The sequence below is a fragment of the Rutilus rutilus genome (assembly GCF_951802725.1).
Source record: "Rutilus rutilus genome assembly, chromosome: 3".
NCBI classification, from domain to species: domain Eukaryota; kingdom Metazoa; phylum Chordata; class Actinopteri; order Cypriniformes; family Leuciscidae; genus Rutilus; species Rutilus rutilus.
This window is the reverse complement of record NC_140211.1, coordinates 48,958,823-48,976,731: the sequence shown is the minus strand read 5'-3', so window position 1 is coordinate 48,976,731 and position 17,909 is coordinate 48,958,823. Positions and strand designations below refer to the sequence as shown.

At 36.5% G+C, this 17,909-nt stretch overlaps 1 protein-coding gene across 1 annotated transcript in view; it reads left to right on the top strand.

Annotated features, from left to right (window-relative positions):
* Positions 1-17,909, top strand: part of LOC311287473 (phospholipid-transporting ATPase ABCA1) — a 200,442-nt gene that overhangs the window by 146,055 nt on the left and 36,478 nt on the right. The window contains exons 35-42 of the mRNA XM_084404339.1: positions 4,251-4,325; positions 5,681-5,850; positions 8,633-8,810; positions 11,383-11,498; positions 11,590-11,734; positions 14,434-14,557; positions 14,643-14,772; positions 15,934-16,054. Of these exons, the coding sequence (XP_084260465.1) occupies positions 4,251-4,325; positions 5,681-5,850; positions 8,633-8,810; positions 11,383-11,498; positions 11,590-11,734; positions 14,434-14,557; positions 14,643-14,772; positions 15,934-16,054 (1,059 nt within the window). The remainder of the gene's footprint in view (positions 1-4,250; positions 4,326-5,680; positions 5,851-8,632; positions 8,811-11,382; positions 11,499-11,589; positions 11,735-14,433; positions 14,558-14,642; positions 14,773-15,933; positions 16,055-17,909) is intronic.

The window sequence follows — 17,909 nt, the reverse complement described above, 5'->3', positions numbered from 1 at the left end:
ACAGATGTTACCGTCGTAACCTAGACATTCCTTTTCGAAAGGGAACTTGCACTGTGTTGATGATGCTATGGGGAACGATATACCAACGCCACCATGCTGAGGGGAGTGCATGCTAAATCATGGCTGTGACAAAAAAACAGCCAAAACAGTTTCACTGAAATGCCAAAAACACTCCCCCTTCTGGTCACATAATAGGCTGTCAGTGACAGTATTCCCTACGGCCACTGCCCAAGCTATAAGCCTCAAAGAGGCCTCCGATACAATGAAGGCCTACCAAGGCTGCTCAAAGGCTTTGGAGCCAACAACTTCCGTGGAAGGAGTTCCTTTAAGGGAATATGGCCAGGGGGTCCAAAGTAGTACCGTCCAGTCACTTTCTGAGGGGGACATGAAGTCAACCTCACATGCCACCAGGGAAGCTGAACTGGTAAAATTTTCTGACCTAGTCTTGCCAACAACCTGTCTGTTTCCTAAACAGAGTCTCTAACATAGTTTGCCTCACTTGTGGAGGCATCCGATACGGAGGACTGCAGATAGTGGCAGTAATCGCTCACAGACCGAATCATAGAGACGGGCATCCTGGAGAGTCGAGCCCAGCATAGCGCTTTCTAACCCTCTGCAAACGAGTGGAGTAACTCTACCTGGACCTACACAGTGCTTCAAAGCCATGTGGAGGCTGGGCACTCTGAAAGGGACCCTAACCAGGGGAGCGCCTCCAGCCTCGTGAGAGTCCTTCGACCTTCCGACCAGACTTAGAAATCTAAGTATTCATACAGAACGATCCTAAGATAGATTCTGGAACACTATGCTCAAACCTGATAAGTATTGACCAGGTTCTGGGTTAGAAACAGGGAGGCTCCATGGCGGCCTGCAACGTGATACTTAATGCCTTTGTAATGCTAAGCATCCAACTCGTTCGGGAGCCGCCCTCAAGGGGGCCTGTCAAGGCATAACTACTTGATAGTGGGACTGTTAGCAGAGCTAGCCACAGAAGCCAGGTGCTCTCACAGATATCTTTGTGGGCCTGGTTATACTTATTTAACATTGCCAACAGGCAGTGTACTCAGCAGAAGTGCTATCGACCCTTTAAAGCAAGAGGAGTACAATCTTACGCTACCGGATTATCGAGGAGGCCTACTGTAAGGCCTACAGCTTTGACTTTCACGGACATCAGCCCGGGCAGTGCTTTGGCTTTCTAAACAGAGCCTCTAACATTACTTGCCTCACTTGTGAAGGCATCCGATAGGCAGGAATGCAGAGAGTGGCAGTAATCACTCACAGACCGGATCATAGAGACGGGCATCCTGGAGAGTAGAACTCAGCATAGCACATTCTAACCCTCTGCAAACGAGGGGATTGACTCTACTCAATCCTGGATCTACACAGTGCTTCAGGGCCCTGTGGAGGCTGGGCACTCTGGAAGGGACCCTGATAAGGGCAGCACCTCCAGATCTAAGGTTTACATTGCCAACATGCAGTGTACTCAGCAGAAGGTCTATCGACCCTTTAATGCAAGAGGAGTACAGTCTTACGCTACCGGACTATCGAGGAGTCCTACTATAAGGCCTACAGCTCCGAATGTCACGGGTATCAGTGCTTTGGCTCTAAGGGAGCATACTCAACCATCCCAAATGGGAGGGAGTAACTAATCTGTCTCTACCTGAGCCTGGGTGGTGAAGGGTGATAACATGCGAGCTATGGGTAGCAAAGTACTCTAAATAATGACCCTAACAAGGGGAGTACTATCAGTATGACCCTGAGGAATGTAACAGGGTTGAGGCCTATTATCTTGTATTTTTTACAAGACAGATTTTACATTCTCTACTAAACCCAAGGAAATGGAGGCCACAGTAAGTGGCCAACGACATTCAACCTTATGACTTGAATTCTTTTATTCAAGGGGCTCAGCGGAAATAAATAATTTTTCAGTTTTAAGTCCTAGCTGGATAAACTACTCTACTGTACGGATGCCTGAGCATACTGCTTCTTACTTTCTAGAGAGAAAGGCCTAACAATGCCCATGAGATATCTGCATGGGAGGCTTTTTTGAAGATAGCCTGCTACCCATGCTACTATCTACCCTGTAACACCACTAGCATTTTTACATCTAGTGCAAAAGGCGGGCCTTGGCTAGACAACTCTTGTAGTAAGAGGAAGCCAGTACTAGGTAAAACTAGATTTACAGGAAAAAAATCTCCTGATGGGATCTAGCTCTAAGGAACCTACACTCAGATACTGAGAGGCTCAAAGCGAGAATGCTCAGCAGACCGCCACCATTTTCCTAGTTACTAAGCCTAATACAGATATTGAGGCGACCGACACACGAATAGCATATGACTGAAGTTCAGAGCTATAATCTCACAACTACTCTCAAAGTGAGAGGGGTCCTGCTTCTCTAGTATAAGGTGGCAATCAAAGTAGCCCGACATGGGCCAAATGCTTGACACTCTAGTTCTATCTGGAGCTGACAGCGGTGGCCTCAGTAAAATAACTCCCGCTAGGGAGGAAGCCATCTCACACAGAATGTCTGTTTGATGCTCAGATGAACGGTGGCCGCATTGATATTAATAATGAGCAAATATTCTAACATAAAATGAATGCTTTCTCAGGTTTTTTTTTTTTTTTTTTTTTTTTTGCTCTCCTAACAATGCATCATTTTATGGGCAGTTGTGTTTTATTATTATTTATATTTAGCATTAGGACTAGCAACCCTAATTATTACACAAAATGTAATGCTGTTGAATCCTTGAGGATGAGCAGAGTTTGTACTTAAGAGCGCGAGCGAGTCTCTCTGGCATTGTGCCAGTGTCTGTGTCGTCTAATGGGATTTTAATGCTGCTTAGCTCTGTGATGGACGGATGTAATGCTAATAGCAGGACGTTAGCACTCCCTTACAGGCACTGGAGAGTTTTTGGCACCTTCACTTTGAATTATTAGTGTTCATCGTGTATTTACAGTGTCGCCTGGGGAGACAGCGGACAATATCATTTGTGTCTGATATCTGTCAGTCTCTATTGTTTTGTCTGAAGTGGAATTTACCTGATTTGTATACCTCATAAATATGACTGCTTTTAGGCGGACTGATAAAAGCACTTGTATGGCCGTATTTTCAGAAGTTGTGTAAAGTCCAGTCAATCAAATTAGAATATAATACAGTGAGAAAGTGCTTTCCAGTTGTCATGGCCCTTTGTTGGTGTAATGGTTTGGAGGGAGTAACATTAACATTGTATTAGTTAATTTGTATGCTGAAGTTACAAGTAATTATGATTCAAAAACTGGGTGTTTTATTATGTAAAAGGGAAGTGAAACGGTGAAAAATATGTAAAATACACTACCGTTCCAAAGTTTGGGGTATGTGAGATTGTTTATATTATGCTCACCAGGGCTGCATTTATTTGATTAAAAATACAGTAAAAATATTAAATATAATATTAAATAAAATATTATAAATATTATCACAATTTCAAAAAGTGTTTGCTATGTGAATATATTTTAAAATTTAATTTATTCCTGTGATTCAAAGCTGAGTTTTCAGCATCATTGCTCCAGTCTTCAGTGTCACATGATCCTTGCAGCTGATTTGCTGCACAAGAAACATTTCTGATTATTATCAATGTTGAAAACGGTTGTGCTGCTTCATCATTTAAAACCATGATACATTTATAACAGGATTCTTTGATTAATAGAAAGCTCAATAGAAAAGCATTTATTTGAAATATAAATCTTTGTAACATTATAAATGTCTTTACTGTCACTTTTGATCAATTTAATATGTCCTAGCTCGAGCGCAAAACCTCACAACACCCACCCCTGTCGGTGATTGGTTGGAACACTATTTATTTTGGTTTTGAGTGGTTGGTGAAACCAACTGTTTTTGTGTGCAGATCTCAGAGCCTAGGCTGCCTACGGAGACGCATTTTTTTGACGGCATGCTTATGGGGCGGGTAGCTAGCGGATCGTTAGCAAAGATTAGATGAATGTGATCATTTATGTTTGGGCCTGAAATCGCTGATACAACCTTTAATAAAACTATTAATTTCCTTAAAAAAAGGTTACTGACACCAAACTTTCGAACAGAACTATAGAAATGTTTCTTTCTATATACAACAATGGAACTCTCTCTCTCTCTCTCTCTCTCTCTCTCTCTCTCTCTCTCTCTCTCTCTCTCTCTCTCTCTCTCTCTCTCTCTCTCTCTCTCTCTCTCTCTCTCTCTCTCTCTCTCTCTCTCTCTCTCTCTCTCTCTCTGTGTGCAGAATAACCAGACCGAACACATTTTCCAGGCCATTCGGTTGGTTCTATTGGAGATGGGCACCAGAGACAATGTGAAGGTAAGCAGCGGGAAGTGGCCGTATTTAGACAATATCTACAGTATCCAATATAAGAAGAGATCAGAGTACAGATCAGAAGTACATCATTTGAACCAGACTTTACCATTTTGAAAGGGAGATTTTTAAAGTTTCTGAACTCCCTGAAATGCCTCGATTGTAGTCTTGAGGTTTCTTCCAGGAACATACACATCACAATTCCTCATTTAAATAATTCCCGTCCAAGACATACTGTATACAAAATAAAGGGGTGAAGCCTGTTAGAGTTGTGTTAGTAATGTGTTGAAACTCGCAGTTATGGTAAGGGGTGTGACATTTCTGAAACAGAGCGCATTGTCCTTTTCAGAAGGATGGGCTTCATAGAGTTAAACAGAGCGTTACTGACAGACAGGGAAGAGAGGTGCTGCAACAATGTAAAATATGAAACAAAGGTGCTTTTTGAACATTAAAGCATGAAAACCTATTCTAGTAGACCCTAAAAATAAAATCAAGACTTTGTAACAGGGCATAATATGAGTCTCAGATTGGCAATTGTGATTGTGTTCACTGCAGGCCAGTGATAGACTGATGATCAATGAGATAGAAATAAAACAAAGTAAATATTGATTTCAAAAGGTCTTGATGTCTCAAGACATCTAAAAAAAACATCTAAACCTATACATAAACACACTTGCATGTTTTTAATAAAATGTCATATGGACAAAAAGAAAAACCTATAAATACAAATTAATACTTATTTACGAATATGTACATTAAAAATATAAGTTCCTAGGTTTGTATTTATTTGTATAAAAATGCTTGTAATAACACATAACATTTGACATTAACTATTTATTAAGTTATTCACATATTTAGTTATTTAGTGTAACACAAAGGCATCCGCATTGTACAATGAGTAAATCATTGTATATAGGAGGATATTACAGTTTATTGTTATTGTTAGTGTGATATTACAGTTTATTGTTATTGTTAGTGTGATATTACAGTTTATTGTTAGTTGGAAGAACTAGTGTTGTTTTAGTATTATTTATATAGTATATTTATTATTTTTTTGAATTAGCTTTTATTTAAATTTTAGTTTGGATTTAATTTAAGTTTCAAATTCTGTTGAACATAAATTCTGTTTTGTTTTATTTTAGTTTTAGTAATGTTAGTACTTCAACTTCAACCTATTATTATTTTAGGTAGTTACGACTGCAGCTTTTTCAAGTTTTTTTATCTAATATTTATATTTTAATTTATTTTAATTAACAAAAATGATTGTTAGTTTAGTGGGAACATGATGGACATGTATTTGAACATGTGTGTGTGTGTGTGTGTGTGTGTGTGTGTGTGTGTGTGTGTGTGTGTGTGTGTAGGTGTGGTTCTATAATCAGGGTTGGCATTCACTCGTATCGTTCCTGAACGTGGCCAGTAATGGCATTCTGAGAGGAAACCTGCCAGCGGGACGCAGAGCAAATGAATACGGCATCACAACATTCAACCACCCGCTTAATCTCACTAAAGAACAGCTCTCGTTTGCATCACTGTAAGTATCACACAACACACACATACACAATGACTAGGCCTACAACACACGATTAGATCATTTAAATAATAAAACACATGTAAACTATATGGACAAAAGAATTGGACATTATTGAATTCAGATTTTTCAATCAGACCTATTGCCACAGGTGTATAAAATCAAGCATTCTTGATTTCTTGACCATGCATTCTACACTTATGAAGAGCTTAGTGAATTACTGCATAGGACTGTGATAAGATGCCACCTTTGCAACAATTTCATTCCTGCTAGATATTTAACAGTCAACTGTAATTGAAAGTATTATTGGAAAGTGGGGTCATTTTGGAACAGCAGCAACTGGAATTGGAAGACCACGTAAACAGAGCGGGGTCACCAAGTGCTGAGGGGCATGGTGTGTAAAACTCTCTGCTAATTCCATGGCTGAAGAGTTCCAAACGTCCACTGGCATTAATATCAGCACAAAAACTGTGCGGCGGGAGCTTCATAGATTGGGTTTCCATGGCCAAGCAGCACCAAGCCTCACGTCCACAAGTACAGTGCCAAGCACCGGCTGGAGTGGTGTAAAGCACACCGCCACTGGACTCTGGAGCAGTGGAAACATGTTCTCTGGAGTGATAAATCATGCTTCTCTGTTTGGCAGTTTGATTGGCAAGTGTGGGTTTTGCGGATGCCAATAGAACATTACCTGCATGATTGTGCCTACTGTATAGTTTGGTGGAGGAATAATGGTATGCTGGGGCTGTTTTTGACCCCTTACTTCCAGAGAAGGTAAATCTTAATGCTTCAGCATACCAAGACATTTTTGGACAATGCTTCCAACTTTGTAGGGACAGTTTTGCAAAGGGGGGATTAAATATTAATGTCTATGTATTTATATTGCGATGTCATAACAGTCCCTGTTGGTGTAATGGTCAGGTGTCCCAATATTTTTGTCCATATAGTGTATTTTGTATTAATAAATCACATTACTGTTATTATTATTAGTATTAAATGTTTTTACCTGAGGTACAGTTACAATGTTATTATGCAAAAGTTTTCATGACCATTTCCCACACTTTTGACCCAAATATATTTTAAAGAAATAAACTTTTTTTTTTATTCAGCAAGGATGCGTTAATTAAAAATGACAGTAAAGACGTTACAGAAGATTTCTATTTGAAATAAATGCTGTTCTTTTGTACTTTCTTTTCATCAAATAATTCTGAAAAAAAGTGTATCCATTTCCAGAAAACATTGATCATAATAAGAAATGTTTCTTGAGCAGCAAATCAGCAGATTAGAAGGATTTCTGAAGGATCATGTGACACTGCAGACTGGAGCATTGATGTTGATTCAAATTCAACTTAGCATCACAGGAATAAATTACATTTTACAATATATTACAATAGAAAACAGTATTTTAAATTAAACTAATATTTCAGTGTTCTTACTGTATTTTTGGATCAAATAGATGCATCCTTGGTGAGCAGAAGAGACTTATTTCTAAAACATTAAAAAACACTTACAGCTCAATATGATGAATGCAGTTCCCTTGCAAAACTGGGATGCATTCCCTATCTGAACGTGTTTGTGTGTGTGCACGCACCTGTGTTTGTGTGTGTATGTAGGGGTTTTTGTGTGTTCATGCATAATTAAACTCAGCTTGTGAAGGCATGATGATCGCAAAATATTTGTATGAAGATGAATTGTTTGAAACAAGGGGTCAAAAATGGACCACAGTAAGAGCATTGAAGCATCATACTGATCACTGACACAGAATCTGTGTGTGTGTGTGAGAGAGCGCATTGAAGCATCATACTGATCGCTGACACACAATTTGTGTGTGTGTGTGTGTGTGCGCGTGTGTGTGTGTGCGTGCGCGCGCGCGCAGGTTAAATGACCATCTTCTTGTCTGTAATGAGGTCGTCAGTTCCCTCTAATCATGAATAATACATTCCTGAAACTCAATCACCTTCACCGTGTGAGAGAGTGTGTGTTCAGCATCAGGTCTCACCTGAACGTCAGTGAAGAGAAAGTAAGAGATTGAATCTATTAGGCATAAACAGCAGGGTGTCAAAAAAATTAGGAAACATGAAACGATTTCCCAGAATGCCCTGCGTGAGGTGGATGTTGTGAAGTCAGAGTTTGTTAAAGTTTAATTCCCAAGTAAATTTTGACACCTTAAAGACCAAGTTTTGAAAAAGACCAAGAAAGAAATCTTTCTCAGAAACCCACATGGCATCTCGATTTAAAACTACATAACTATACCTATTAATCCGATGTTACAAGACCAGCATCTGTTTTTAAACATGTTTCTCTGAATATTGTGTTGGTTTGGGATTTTTTGGTTATTTTCCCAGAAATGTAACATGTTACCAAGCAGTTTTGGCCAATGTAAAGCTGTTATATATGATATCACACTGTTTAATTTAACACTAGTAAATAACACAAGCAGGACAGTTACTGCATTATATTTATTTATTATATTTACATATTTACTAAAATAATTGGAAATAAATTATTTGAAAATGTATCAAGGAAATGAGAAAAAAAAATATCTTGAAATGAATGCCAACGAAAAAAGTATTTACCTTTCTGTTATTAGACAGACCTGTTAAACAAAGACGGATTCTGTCAAAATGAAAGTCCTACTTATAACACTTTATCTATTGGCCGATGCAGATGCAAAAAAAAAAAGCCAAATATCGGCCATTTTTTATATATATATACTGTATATGCTGTAAACGTGCATGTGTAAATTAACCATAGTCATAATCTCACATCATGGTTTCCTTTCTTACAGGGCCACAACTTCTACGGATGTGGTGGTGTCGATTTGTGTGATCTTCGCCATGTCCTTCATCCCCGCCAGCTTCGTCCTCTTCCTCATCCAGGAGCGCGTCAGTAAATCCAAACACCTGCAGTTTGTGAGCGGCGTGAATCCTACCATCTACTGGCTGGCCAACTTCGCCTGGGACATGGTACATGTGAAATAATGTTCCTTCTCATAGTTCGAATTACAGGGGGTACTGGGGGGTACTATACCCCCCAATGAAGACCTCCCAAAGGGACAGAAATATCAGTTTTGGGGGGGTCAGATCATTTTTCTGATATTGTGAAAAAATATAATTACAGTTACAATACAAGTCAACTCCTATTTTCACTGTAGGAACATTTTAATGTAAAGCGATTTCAGACACCCCTATTGTGGACCGTACCATTTTTAACCACTGTGGCTAGAAGCAACGGAGATAGAGAACGACTTCAACTTCTCAAGCAAGTGTCAACGTTGAATGACAAAACACTAGTTTCATAAAGTATCATTATTTTCAACATTCCAAAAATATTTAAAATAATCTAATTTAATACAGTTATAATTTTTCAATGTAAATTATTCAATTTTATTGGTAATAGCCTAGTGTCTAATTATTTTTATTGAATATATTTATCAAATTTAAGAATTTGAAATGAAAGATGGAGCATACATTTAATAAAATTAGGGGAAAATGCCCTGTGTTTTCAAACAGTGATGTAATGAAACATTGACAATTTAAGCTTGAAGGGAATAAAGCCTCTGTTTAGGCTATTAAGGAAATGTAATTTTGCCAAAAGAAGAACTTTTATTTTAAATAAATGTTCATTTTAAATCAGCCTCCTTCAGTGTGATATGTTACCATATTATCATGCTTAACACTAAGAATTTGAATAATTGTAATGTGATGATCAGATGCAGATATCTAAATCAAAGAATATGGGCGGTTTGCGGGTGGATTATTTATTTTTAACAGCAATTCGGGTGACTCAAAGTGCACCAGATTAATGAATTTATCTTTAAAATGTAAAAAAAATTCTTAGAGACCCCCCTAGAGATACCAAGCTCCACCAACAAAAAAATGTGGGAAACACATTAGGCTATATGATGATCTACAAAAAAAAATCGTATTATTAAAATACATTATTATGATTTTACCACCTCCGCCTCATTTTGAGCCAGGAAAAACCCTGAAATAGGCAATAGGCTTCTTGTAAAGATATTACTTTTACTAGTAATTAGAAAGGTATTTCAGTGCACTTGACTTCTAACTTTTGAGAGTTGATCAAAACAGTTCTCTTTTGGATATATAATAACAATGAGATATTCTGTAGCCTACTGATTATCAGTTTGTCGCATGTTTAGACCTTGTATGTGTGTTGCACAACACATGTTGCACTTGGCGATCACAGTGGGGATTGATATGGTAGTGGACCATGATGGTCAAAGAAGAAGTGAAGGAGCAGTACCCCCCAATTATGGTGGGGTAATTCGCACTCTGTTCCTTCTGCTCTAAAAGATGGATGAAAAGTGGAAGGGTGCACGAGAACTAAAAAGAGGAGCTGAGATAGCTAATTAAAACTCTATTAAAACTCTATCAATTTACCGCTGAATACGGTTCACAGCCTCCATTGTTCTATGTCATATGTTACATTCTCAGTGGAGAGAGATAAATTCACCTTCACTAATAAATTGCTAATAAATTAATTAGTGTCAAGGGAGATAAAAAGGGTTTGCAACCTATGCAGCACAAAAAAAACATGTCTTACCCTATACCATTTTAAAAACTGCTACATGAATAAAGAAATACGACATAATGATGTGCCATAATTTTTTTTGCCAAAATTTGTGTTGCAAAGAGTAAACCCATGAATGACTAGTTGCACCTGTGGACAACACTGTTTATTTACATGCATAATCTAGCTGCATGATATCATATATGTAATAGCTGTATCTGTAAAAACTGATAATATCTGGTTAGTAAATAGGATGCAAGTTTTTGAAATAACACACACAAAAGGGACCATTAGGACTACATGATTTGGGGGGGGGGGGGGGGGGGGGGTATAATTGAAATTTTCAGAAAAATATTGAAATTACAATTTAAAGTAAGATAAAAAAAAATAAAAATAAAAAAGAATCCAGGTTTGCTGTGCTTATTTGAAAGAATGCACAATTTGACCCTAAGTTTTGAGATTGTATTTTTATATTTTTATAATATATATATATATATATATAATATAATTATAGTAGTTTTATTTTACAGTACATTTGTAAAATTACAATACTTATATTTGTGTCCAAATTTCTTAATTTTTCTAAATTAAATCGTTGAGCTTTTATTTTAGCGATAAAGTTGAACACTTCTCCTTTGTTGGCAGCAGGTCTATGAACTCATCTCATTGAAATCTGGTGTAATATTTAGCATGTTGCGTTTTCAAATGCGCGTTATAAGTAATGAACTCACAGCACTTGCAGATATGGAGTTCATGTGAAGCAGCATTTACTGCAAATCATGATCTGCTCGTGTGTAAATGAACACGGTGTAGCGCTTACTGTGAAATGTGCAGTGCATATATTTATTTAAATTAGGATTTTTTGATCAATTGTTAAGCAAACAAAATTGTGTTGTGATAATAGATTAATTAATATTACTTAACACATTTAATCTATTGTATTTCTTTTGTTGTTATTGTTCTCGGGTGTCTTTAAGTATTACGTTTGATTCTGTTGTGTTTCAGTGTAATTATGTCGTCCCGTGTATCATCGTCATCGTCATCTTCCTGTGTTTCCAACAAAAATCTTACGTCTCTCCACCCAACCTGCCTGCACTCATACTGCTGCTGTTGCTTTACGGGTGAGTGTGTGTGTGGTGGTTGTTTGTTTTTTCTTCGCCTGGAGTTTAAATGTGTTTGTGAGTATTTGCATTGTGTGTTTTTGTCTCACAGGTGGTCCATCACTCCGATGATGTATCCCGCCTCCTTCCTGTTCAGCGTTCCCAGCACAGCGTATGTGGTTCTGACCTGCATCAACCTCTTCATCGGCATCAACGGCAGCGTAGCCACATTCGTCATGGAGCTCTTTGATGACCCGGTGAGACTCCAGCACACACACACACACACACAATTTACTTAAAGCCTGCAGTGAAAAACAGACATTGTGTCTGTTATTTCGATTTATTACTTTTATTTACTGACAATTTGACAGTTTCTTCTTGAGGCATAAGGTGTGCCATATGAGCATGATGCGTATATTATTTCTTCTGAAGAGTGTGTCATTCTTATCATCTGTGACGTACAAAGCACAAAGCTTTCTTTCAGCCCACCCTGATGCTTAGGATCTGTTCACACCAAGAACAATAACTATATTGATAACTAGGGGTGCAACGGATCACAACTTTTGGTTCAGATCCTATTATAGATTGAGTCACGGATCACCTTCTTGATGTGAGACGACAGTGTTAATGTCTTTTCAACTTTAAAGTAACTGCAGCGTGTGATTACAATAAACATCAAATATGTTGGTGTGGACGCTAATAATGTTATACCAGTGTAACCAATGTACAGATTACGGTATGTTAACATTTCACAAAAGGTGCCATTTGGTCTGGGTTTGGTTTCGTAATAAACACACATGATATGTACACATTTTTTTGTGTTTTTTTTGACTATTTAATAGCATACTAGAAAGGTGTGTTTTTTTTTACACTGTTTCTAAACCATTATTTTGGTTATAACGTTTTAGATGTTGTTTCTAAAACATTTTTAAGATGTTGAACTGCAACATTACCTAATTGCAACCAAAATATAACATTGTGAAAATGTTTTTTGTTTGCTTGGATAAATGCTGGATGAAGTCAAGCTGTAATCATAAATGTGAATTGAATTGAATTAATCAAATTATCCAGGGCTGTTAGTCTGATTTTGCAAAAACAAAATGTGCAAATATTTTTGTCAGACTAATGCTTAGGTCGTTGTACTGTTTTAGTCCAATTAAAATGTAACTTTTAAATTGTACTAAATAATAAATAAGTGTGCTAATAATTAGTTAAAATAATAGTGCAGCCATCTTCATGAAACCTTGTAAAGACAACACTAAGATTTGCTGTTTAGTCCTGTTAGCTGCTCTAAACTGCTGTATTTCAAAGATTGTATGCCATAAATTGGTGAATCCATTGACCAGATGCCCCAGTTAGTTTGTTGAATGGAGCAGAATTAAGGCACTCAGATATTTTTAAAGCTGAACTTTAAACACGTTTGTGTGTGTATGATGGCGGACGTGTGTCTTGGAGAATATGGGTCAGTGTAAATCCTGTGTGATTTCACCGTCTCTGGTGTTTGTGATGATGAATGAGCATGAGGCTCGTACAGTAGTTGGCAAGAAAACTGTTGCATGATTTCTTCAACTATGTGAGAGTGTGTTTGATGAATCGCACGCTGCTGAAGATGGCTTGACTATCATCAGACAATGTTTCATCAACTTTAGATTTTAGCTTGAGATTGAGGATACAGTTTCACTTCATTCACACAAGGATATATTTAAATTATTTAATGCAGTAATATTGTATGTGGCATAGCTCGCCTATAAACCCGCAAGCTTTCATTTTTGTTGAAAACCGAAGGACCCAACTACCCAGTGGACGGTTTTTAATACGCTTATCATTACATAGCTGGTCAAATGCTACAACTTTCCATCCACTAAGTGGATTAAAATGTGAAAATAAAAGGAAGGTGGTTAGTTTTATAAGCGATGCAAACTCAGAGCACCTAGAAAAGTGTTTTCTGTGGACGGAGCCGCTCAAAACACTTTATTTTGAGCCATGTCTTCACTTTGAAACACAGCAAAACTTTTTGGGGTGTGAAACGTTCTGTTCACCACAAAACAATGTTGTCATTACTTGTTGACATTATGGATTTCAAAATCATACAAAACAAATTACATTTCAGAGGTGCGAGCCGGAAGTATTGATCATTTTCATACTTTTTGTTTTGTTTTAAAAATTGTGGGTAGACATTTGTATTCGGTTCAAATGTATATAATATATAATGATAGACTCCACATAGAATGATAAAATGAATGTTCTTTTGACATATTTTTCACATTTAGACTTATTTTATAAAATGCAAAGCAAAATCTAGGTGTGTCAGGGTTTGCTTCAAATAGGTATGACCTTATGCAAAAAAAAGAAAAGAAAAAAACATTTAATGGAATATATTTTCCCAAAAGTAAATATTCTGTCATCATTATTCACTTCTAAACCCGTATGCTCTTATGTGAAAAACAAAAAGAGAAGTTCAACAGAACAGGCATGTTGCTCTTTTCCTAACAAAGTGTTATTGTTAACTAACACTGAGGCTTTAAAAAATTGTTTGCAATAATTTAAATAAAATTAAATATAAATATTACATGAAAAACTTAGACTTAAAAAAGTTAGAGCTGAAGTTTGGGCTGAAGTACTAAAATGACTAAAAACTAAACCATAAAATAAAATATAAAGCTAAAAACAAATATTAAAAATGACTAAGCACTAAATAACTTAAAACTAAAATAAAAGATCATTCAAAATGTTAATAAATATTCTAAAATATATATATATAATTTTTTTTAATAAAATAACACTGGAATGTGCATAATGAGAAGTCATGATCAATTAAAAGATCAGAAAATAACTATATAAACATCCATATGACACAATCAGTGAAACAATGTGCATGTAAATTCACTCATTTTGAAGAATCATGTGTTTCCAATCTGACATTGCCGTTCTCTGTCTCATCTGTCTTTATGTCCAGAATATAACTCGCATCAATGACATAGTGAAACAGGCTCTGCTGGTGTTTCCTCATTTCTGTTTGGGAAGAGGCCTGATGGACATGGCCAAAAACCAGGCAATGGCCACCCTCTACAAAAACCTGGGTAAGACATTGACGCATGCAGAAGCTTGTAGTTCAGTGTTGAAAGCTGATATTTGTGGTAAAGTAAGTGAGTTCTCTGTTTTCAGGTGAAGACCGCTTTGAAAATCCTCTCAGCTGGAACTTGGTGGGCAAGAATCTGTTTGCCATGTCCATTCAGGGGGCAGTTATGTTCGGCCTGACCCTTCTCATACAGTACAAGTTCTTCTGCAAACCAAGGTAAGAAAAACACACTTCTTTACACGTTTAAAAATCTCACACCTAAAGAAAAATTGGTTGGCACCTACAGTACCCGTCTAAAGTTTGTAATAATGAAAATTTTCTTAATTACACCTTCTTTTATGTTGCCCTTGTTACAGTGTCATTATACAAATATATTAACAACATGTACTTACTATACGATTAGTGTTAGTGTTTGGTTTAGGGTTAGTTGCTTCTAATTAAAAATAATTTACTGTTATTACTATAGTATGTAAATGTAAGATATGTAAAAGGAACACTGTAAAATAAAGTTACGGAAGTTTCCATAAAAAATATGAAGCAGCACAACTGTTTTCAAAATGTATAATTATCAGAAATGTTACTTGAGCAACCAATCAACATATTCAAATGATTTGTGGATGATAATGTGACACTGAAGACTGGAGTAATGATGCTGATTTGCATCACAGGAATAAATCACAGGAATGCATCACATTGGTAGTATTAACATGCCTAAGACTTTTGCACAGTACTGTATATATATATATATATATATATATATATATGTGTGTGTGTGTGTGTGTGTGTGTGTATATGTATATACAACTAAACAAAATAACAGTTCTGACAAAAGGTTCTGACAAATTGTTAATTACTGCAGTTTTATTAAAATGTTTCATTATTTTTTTTAAGTTTAAATGAATGATTCAGTGACTCACTAGATTCAGTGACTCACCCACCTAGTGGCGTGATGATGTCATTGATACAATCGTTACTAGAAGTGCCAAGTTACTTTCAAAAGGGTGCTTTTCCGTACTTTGGTCACTACCATAGACATCAGTGTTTATTTACGAACTATAAGCTTTTATCCCAGTACTGCTGTGATTATTTGAATATTTGTAACACAGAAATAATGATTCTGTGTGGGTTGTGACTGTTTGTGAAGCCTATACCTATACATGACAACTGCTCTCTCTCTAGGTCAGCGACAGTGCAAACACAGATTTGAATGTTCCGGAGTAATTTTGTCAAAGGTTTAATAGACACAGGCCCAGATCGAGTGGGTGTTTGAATCGAGATCGCGGTCTTTTAACGAGAGTAATCGTGCAGCTCTAAAATATACACACACATGATCATGTTGTCTGATCTGCGGTGAAATTCACACATCTTTACACACAGGTCGATAAAGTCACTGCCTACATCATCAGGAGGAGAGGATGAAGATGTGGCTCGGGAGCGTGAACGTGTGCACCAGGGTGGAGCTCAGAATGACCTGCTCCAAATATGTGACCTTACTAAGGTATTTCCTGTTCCTGTGGCATCAGTGAGGTGCAGTGTTTCATTACATTCATTCAGGGATGATGAATTGCCAGCTTCATACCTTGAAAAGTGCCGTAGTTGTGGACAGTTGTGAAAAGTCGGGTGAACAGTTGATACCAGCTGGTCAACCAGCTAAATGAGCTAAAACAGTTTTGAACAATTTAAGACCAGCAAACCAGCTTTTTTTTTTTTTCCACAGCAGGGTTATTCTGATCAATACCGTTTTTCCCCAATTGATTATTTAATAATCAAAAAGGCTCAGAAGAAACACCTGATTTTTTTTTTTTTTTTTTTTTTGCTTTACTCTTTTAAAAATGAAAGTAAAAGTTTTTACATTTTCATTAAAGTAAAGTTTAGTTTACCATAAATGCTTGTCAGTATATTCGGCAGTACACTTTAACCATAATTCAAAGCCTGTAAATAGAAGCAATTATGAAATTACATATAAAGATGTACTTTAGTCCTAATTTAGTGGGTCAAAACACTCTAAACTTCTGCTTATTGCATTTGATATCAAATTAAACTATTGCACAATTTCGTTTAATTACCTAACATGCAGTTAGGTGTCTGAAAACATTACATTCAGTTTACTCTTAAGTATATTCTTTTAAAGTATATTATTTCTGTAATAAGTAATGCTTCTTGGGCAGAGGCTCGTGGTTCCAGGCGTGCGAGTGTACAGATGTGCACAGGAGTGTCCAGTGATTAAGAGTGAGAGTTTGATTGGTCCTGTTCTGTAATCAGATGTCTCTCAGCGCTGAGCTAGACTGGCAGAGAGCAGCTGTCTCTACTCAAGAGACACCGTTTGTGTGACATGAATCACGCGCCGTTCTTCATGAGTCTGCGGCTGAGTGTGGACAGGTGTTAATGTAGGAGATCCTCACCACTTCTTTCCCAGACATCTCATATTGAATATTCCTGAAAGAATATTCTAGGAGAACGTACAGTTCTCAACATTCATACGGCTCAGACAACACTTTTTATGGACTGCATTGCTGCACTTTAAGTTGAAATTCTTTTCTGTGATGATGGACAGATGCTATTCACAGAATAACTTTTATATTGTTAGTAATATTTCAAGATGAACATTTACTGAAAGCTGTTTAGGTTTACTTGATTATCCATAAATAATTTCTTTGAAAAATCATGTTCAAATGTTTGTCAAATATGATCCATCAGGCTTTTGAGGAACGTTTATTTGTTAATCTCTCAATCATCTTTGTATTGCATTGCATTATATGTTTTAAAGCTACAGAGCTTTGATAATCTATAATAATCTACTACTAATCTATTATTTCATATGTCAGACTTTACAGGGTTAATATGTTCTTAGTAGTGCTGGGCAACTATTAATCGCATCCCAAATAAAAGTTTGTGTTTACATAATATACTGTATGTGTGTGTACTGTGTATAATTATTTTGTATATATAAATACACACACATGCATGTATATATTTAAGAAAAATGTGTTATTTATATATAATATACTTATAAATATATACAGAGTATATATGCAAATATTTCTTAAATATACATGCATGTGTGTGTATTTATATATACAAACTTATTATACACAGTACACACACATATATTATGTAAACACAAACTTTTATTTTGAATGCGATTAATCGTTGCCCAGCACTAGTTCTTAGAGGATCACATTATGTTTTCCACACAGAAAACCGTTATATATTTACAAAACAAACAAAAAATCTGTTACACTTTATTTCGACGGCCCACTTTAGACGTTCTACTAACTATGCAACTTTGCAAATACATGTCAACTAACTCTCATTAGAATATTAGTAGACTGTTAGATTAGGGTTAGATGTCT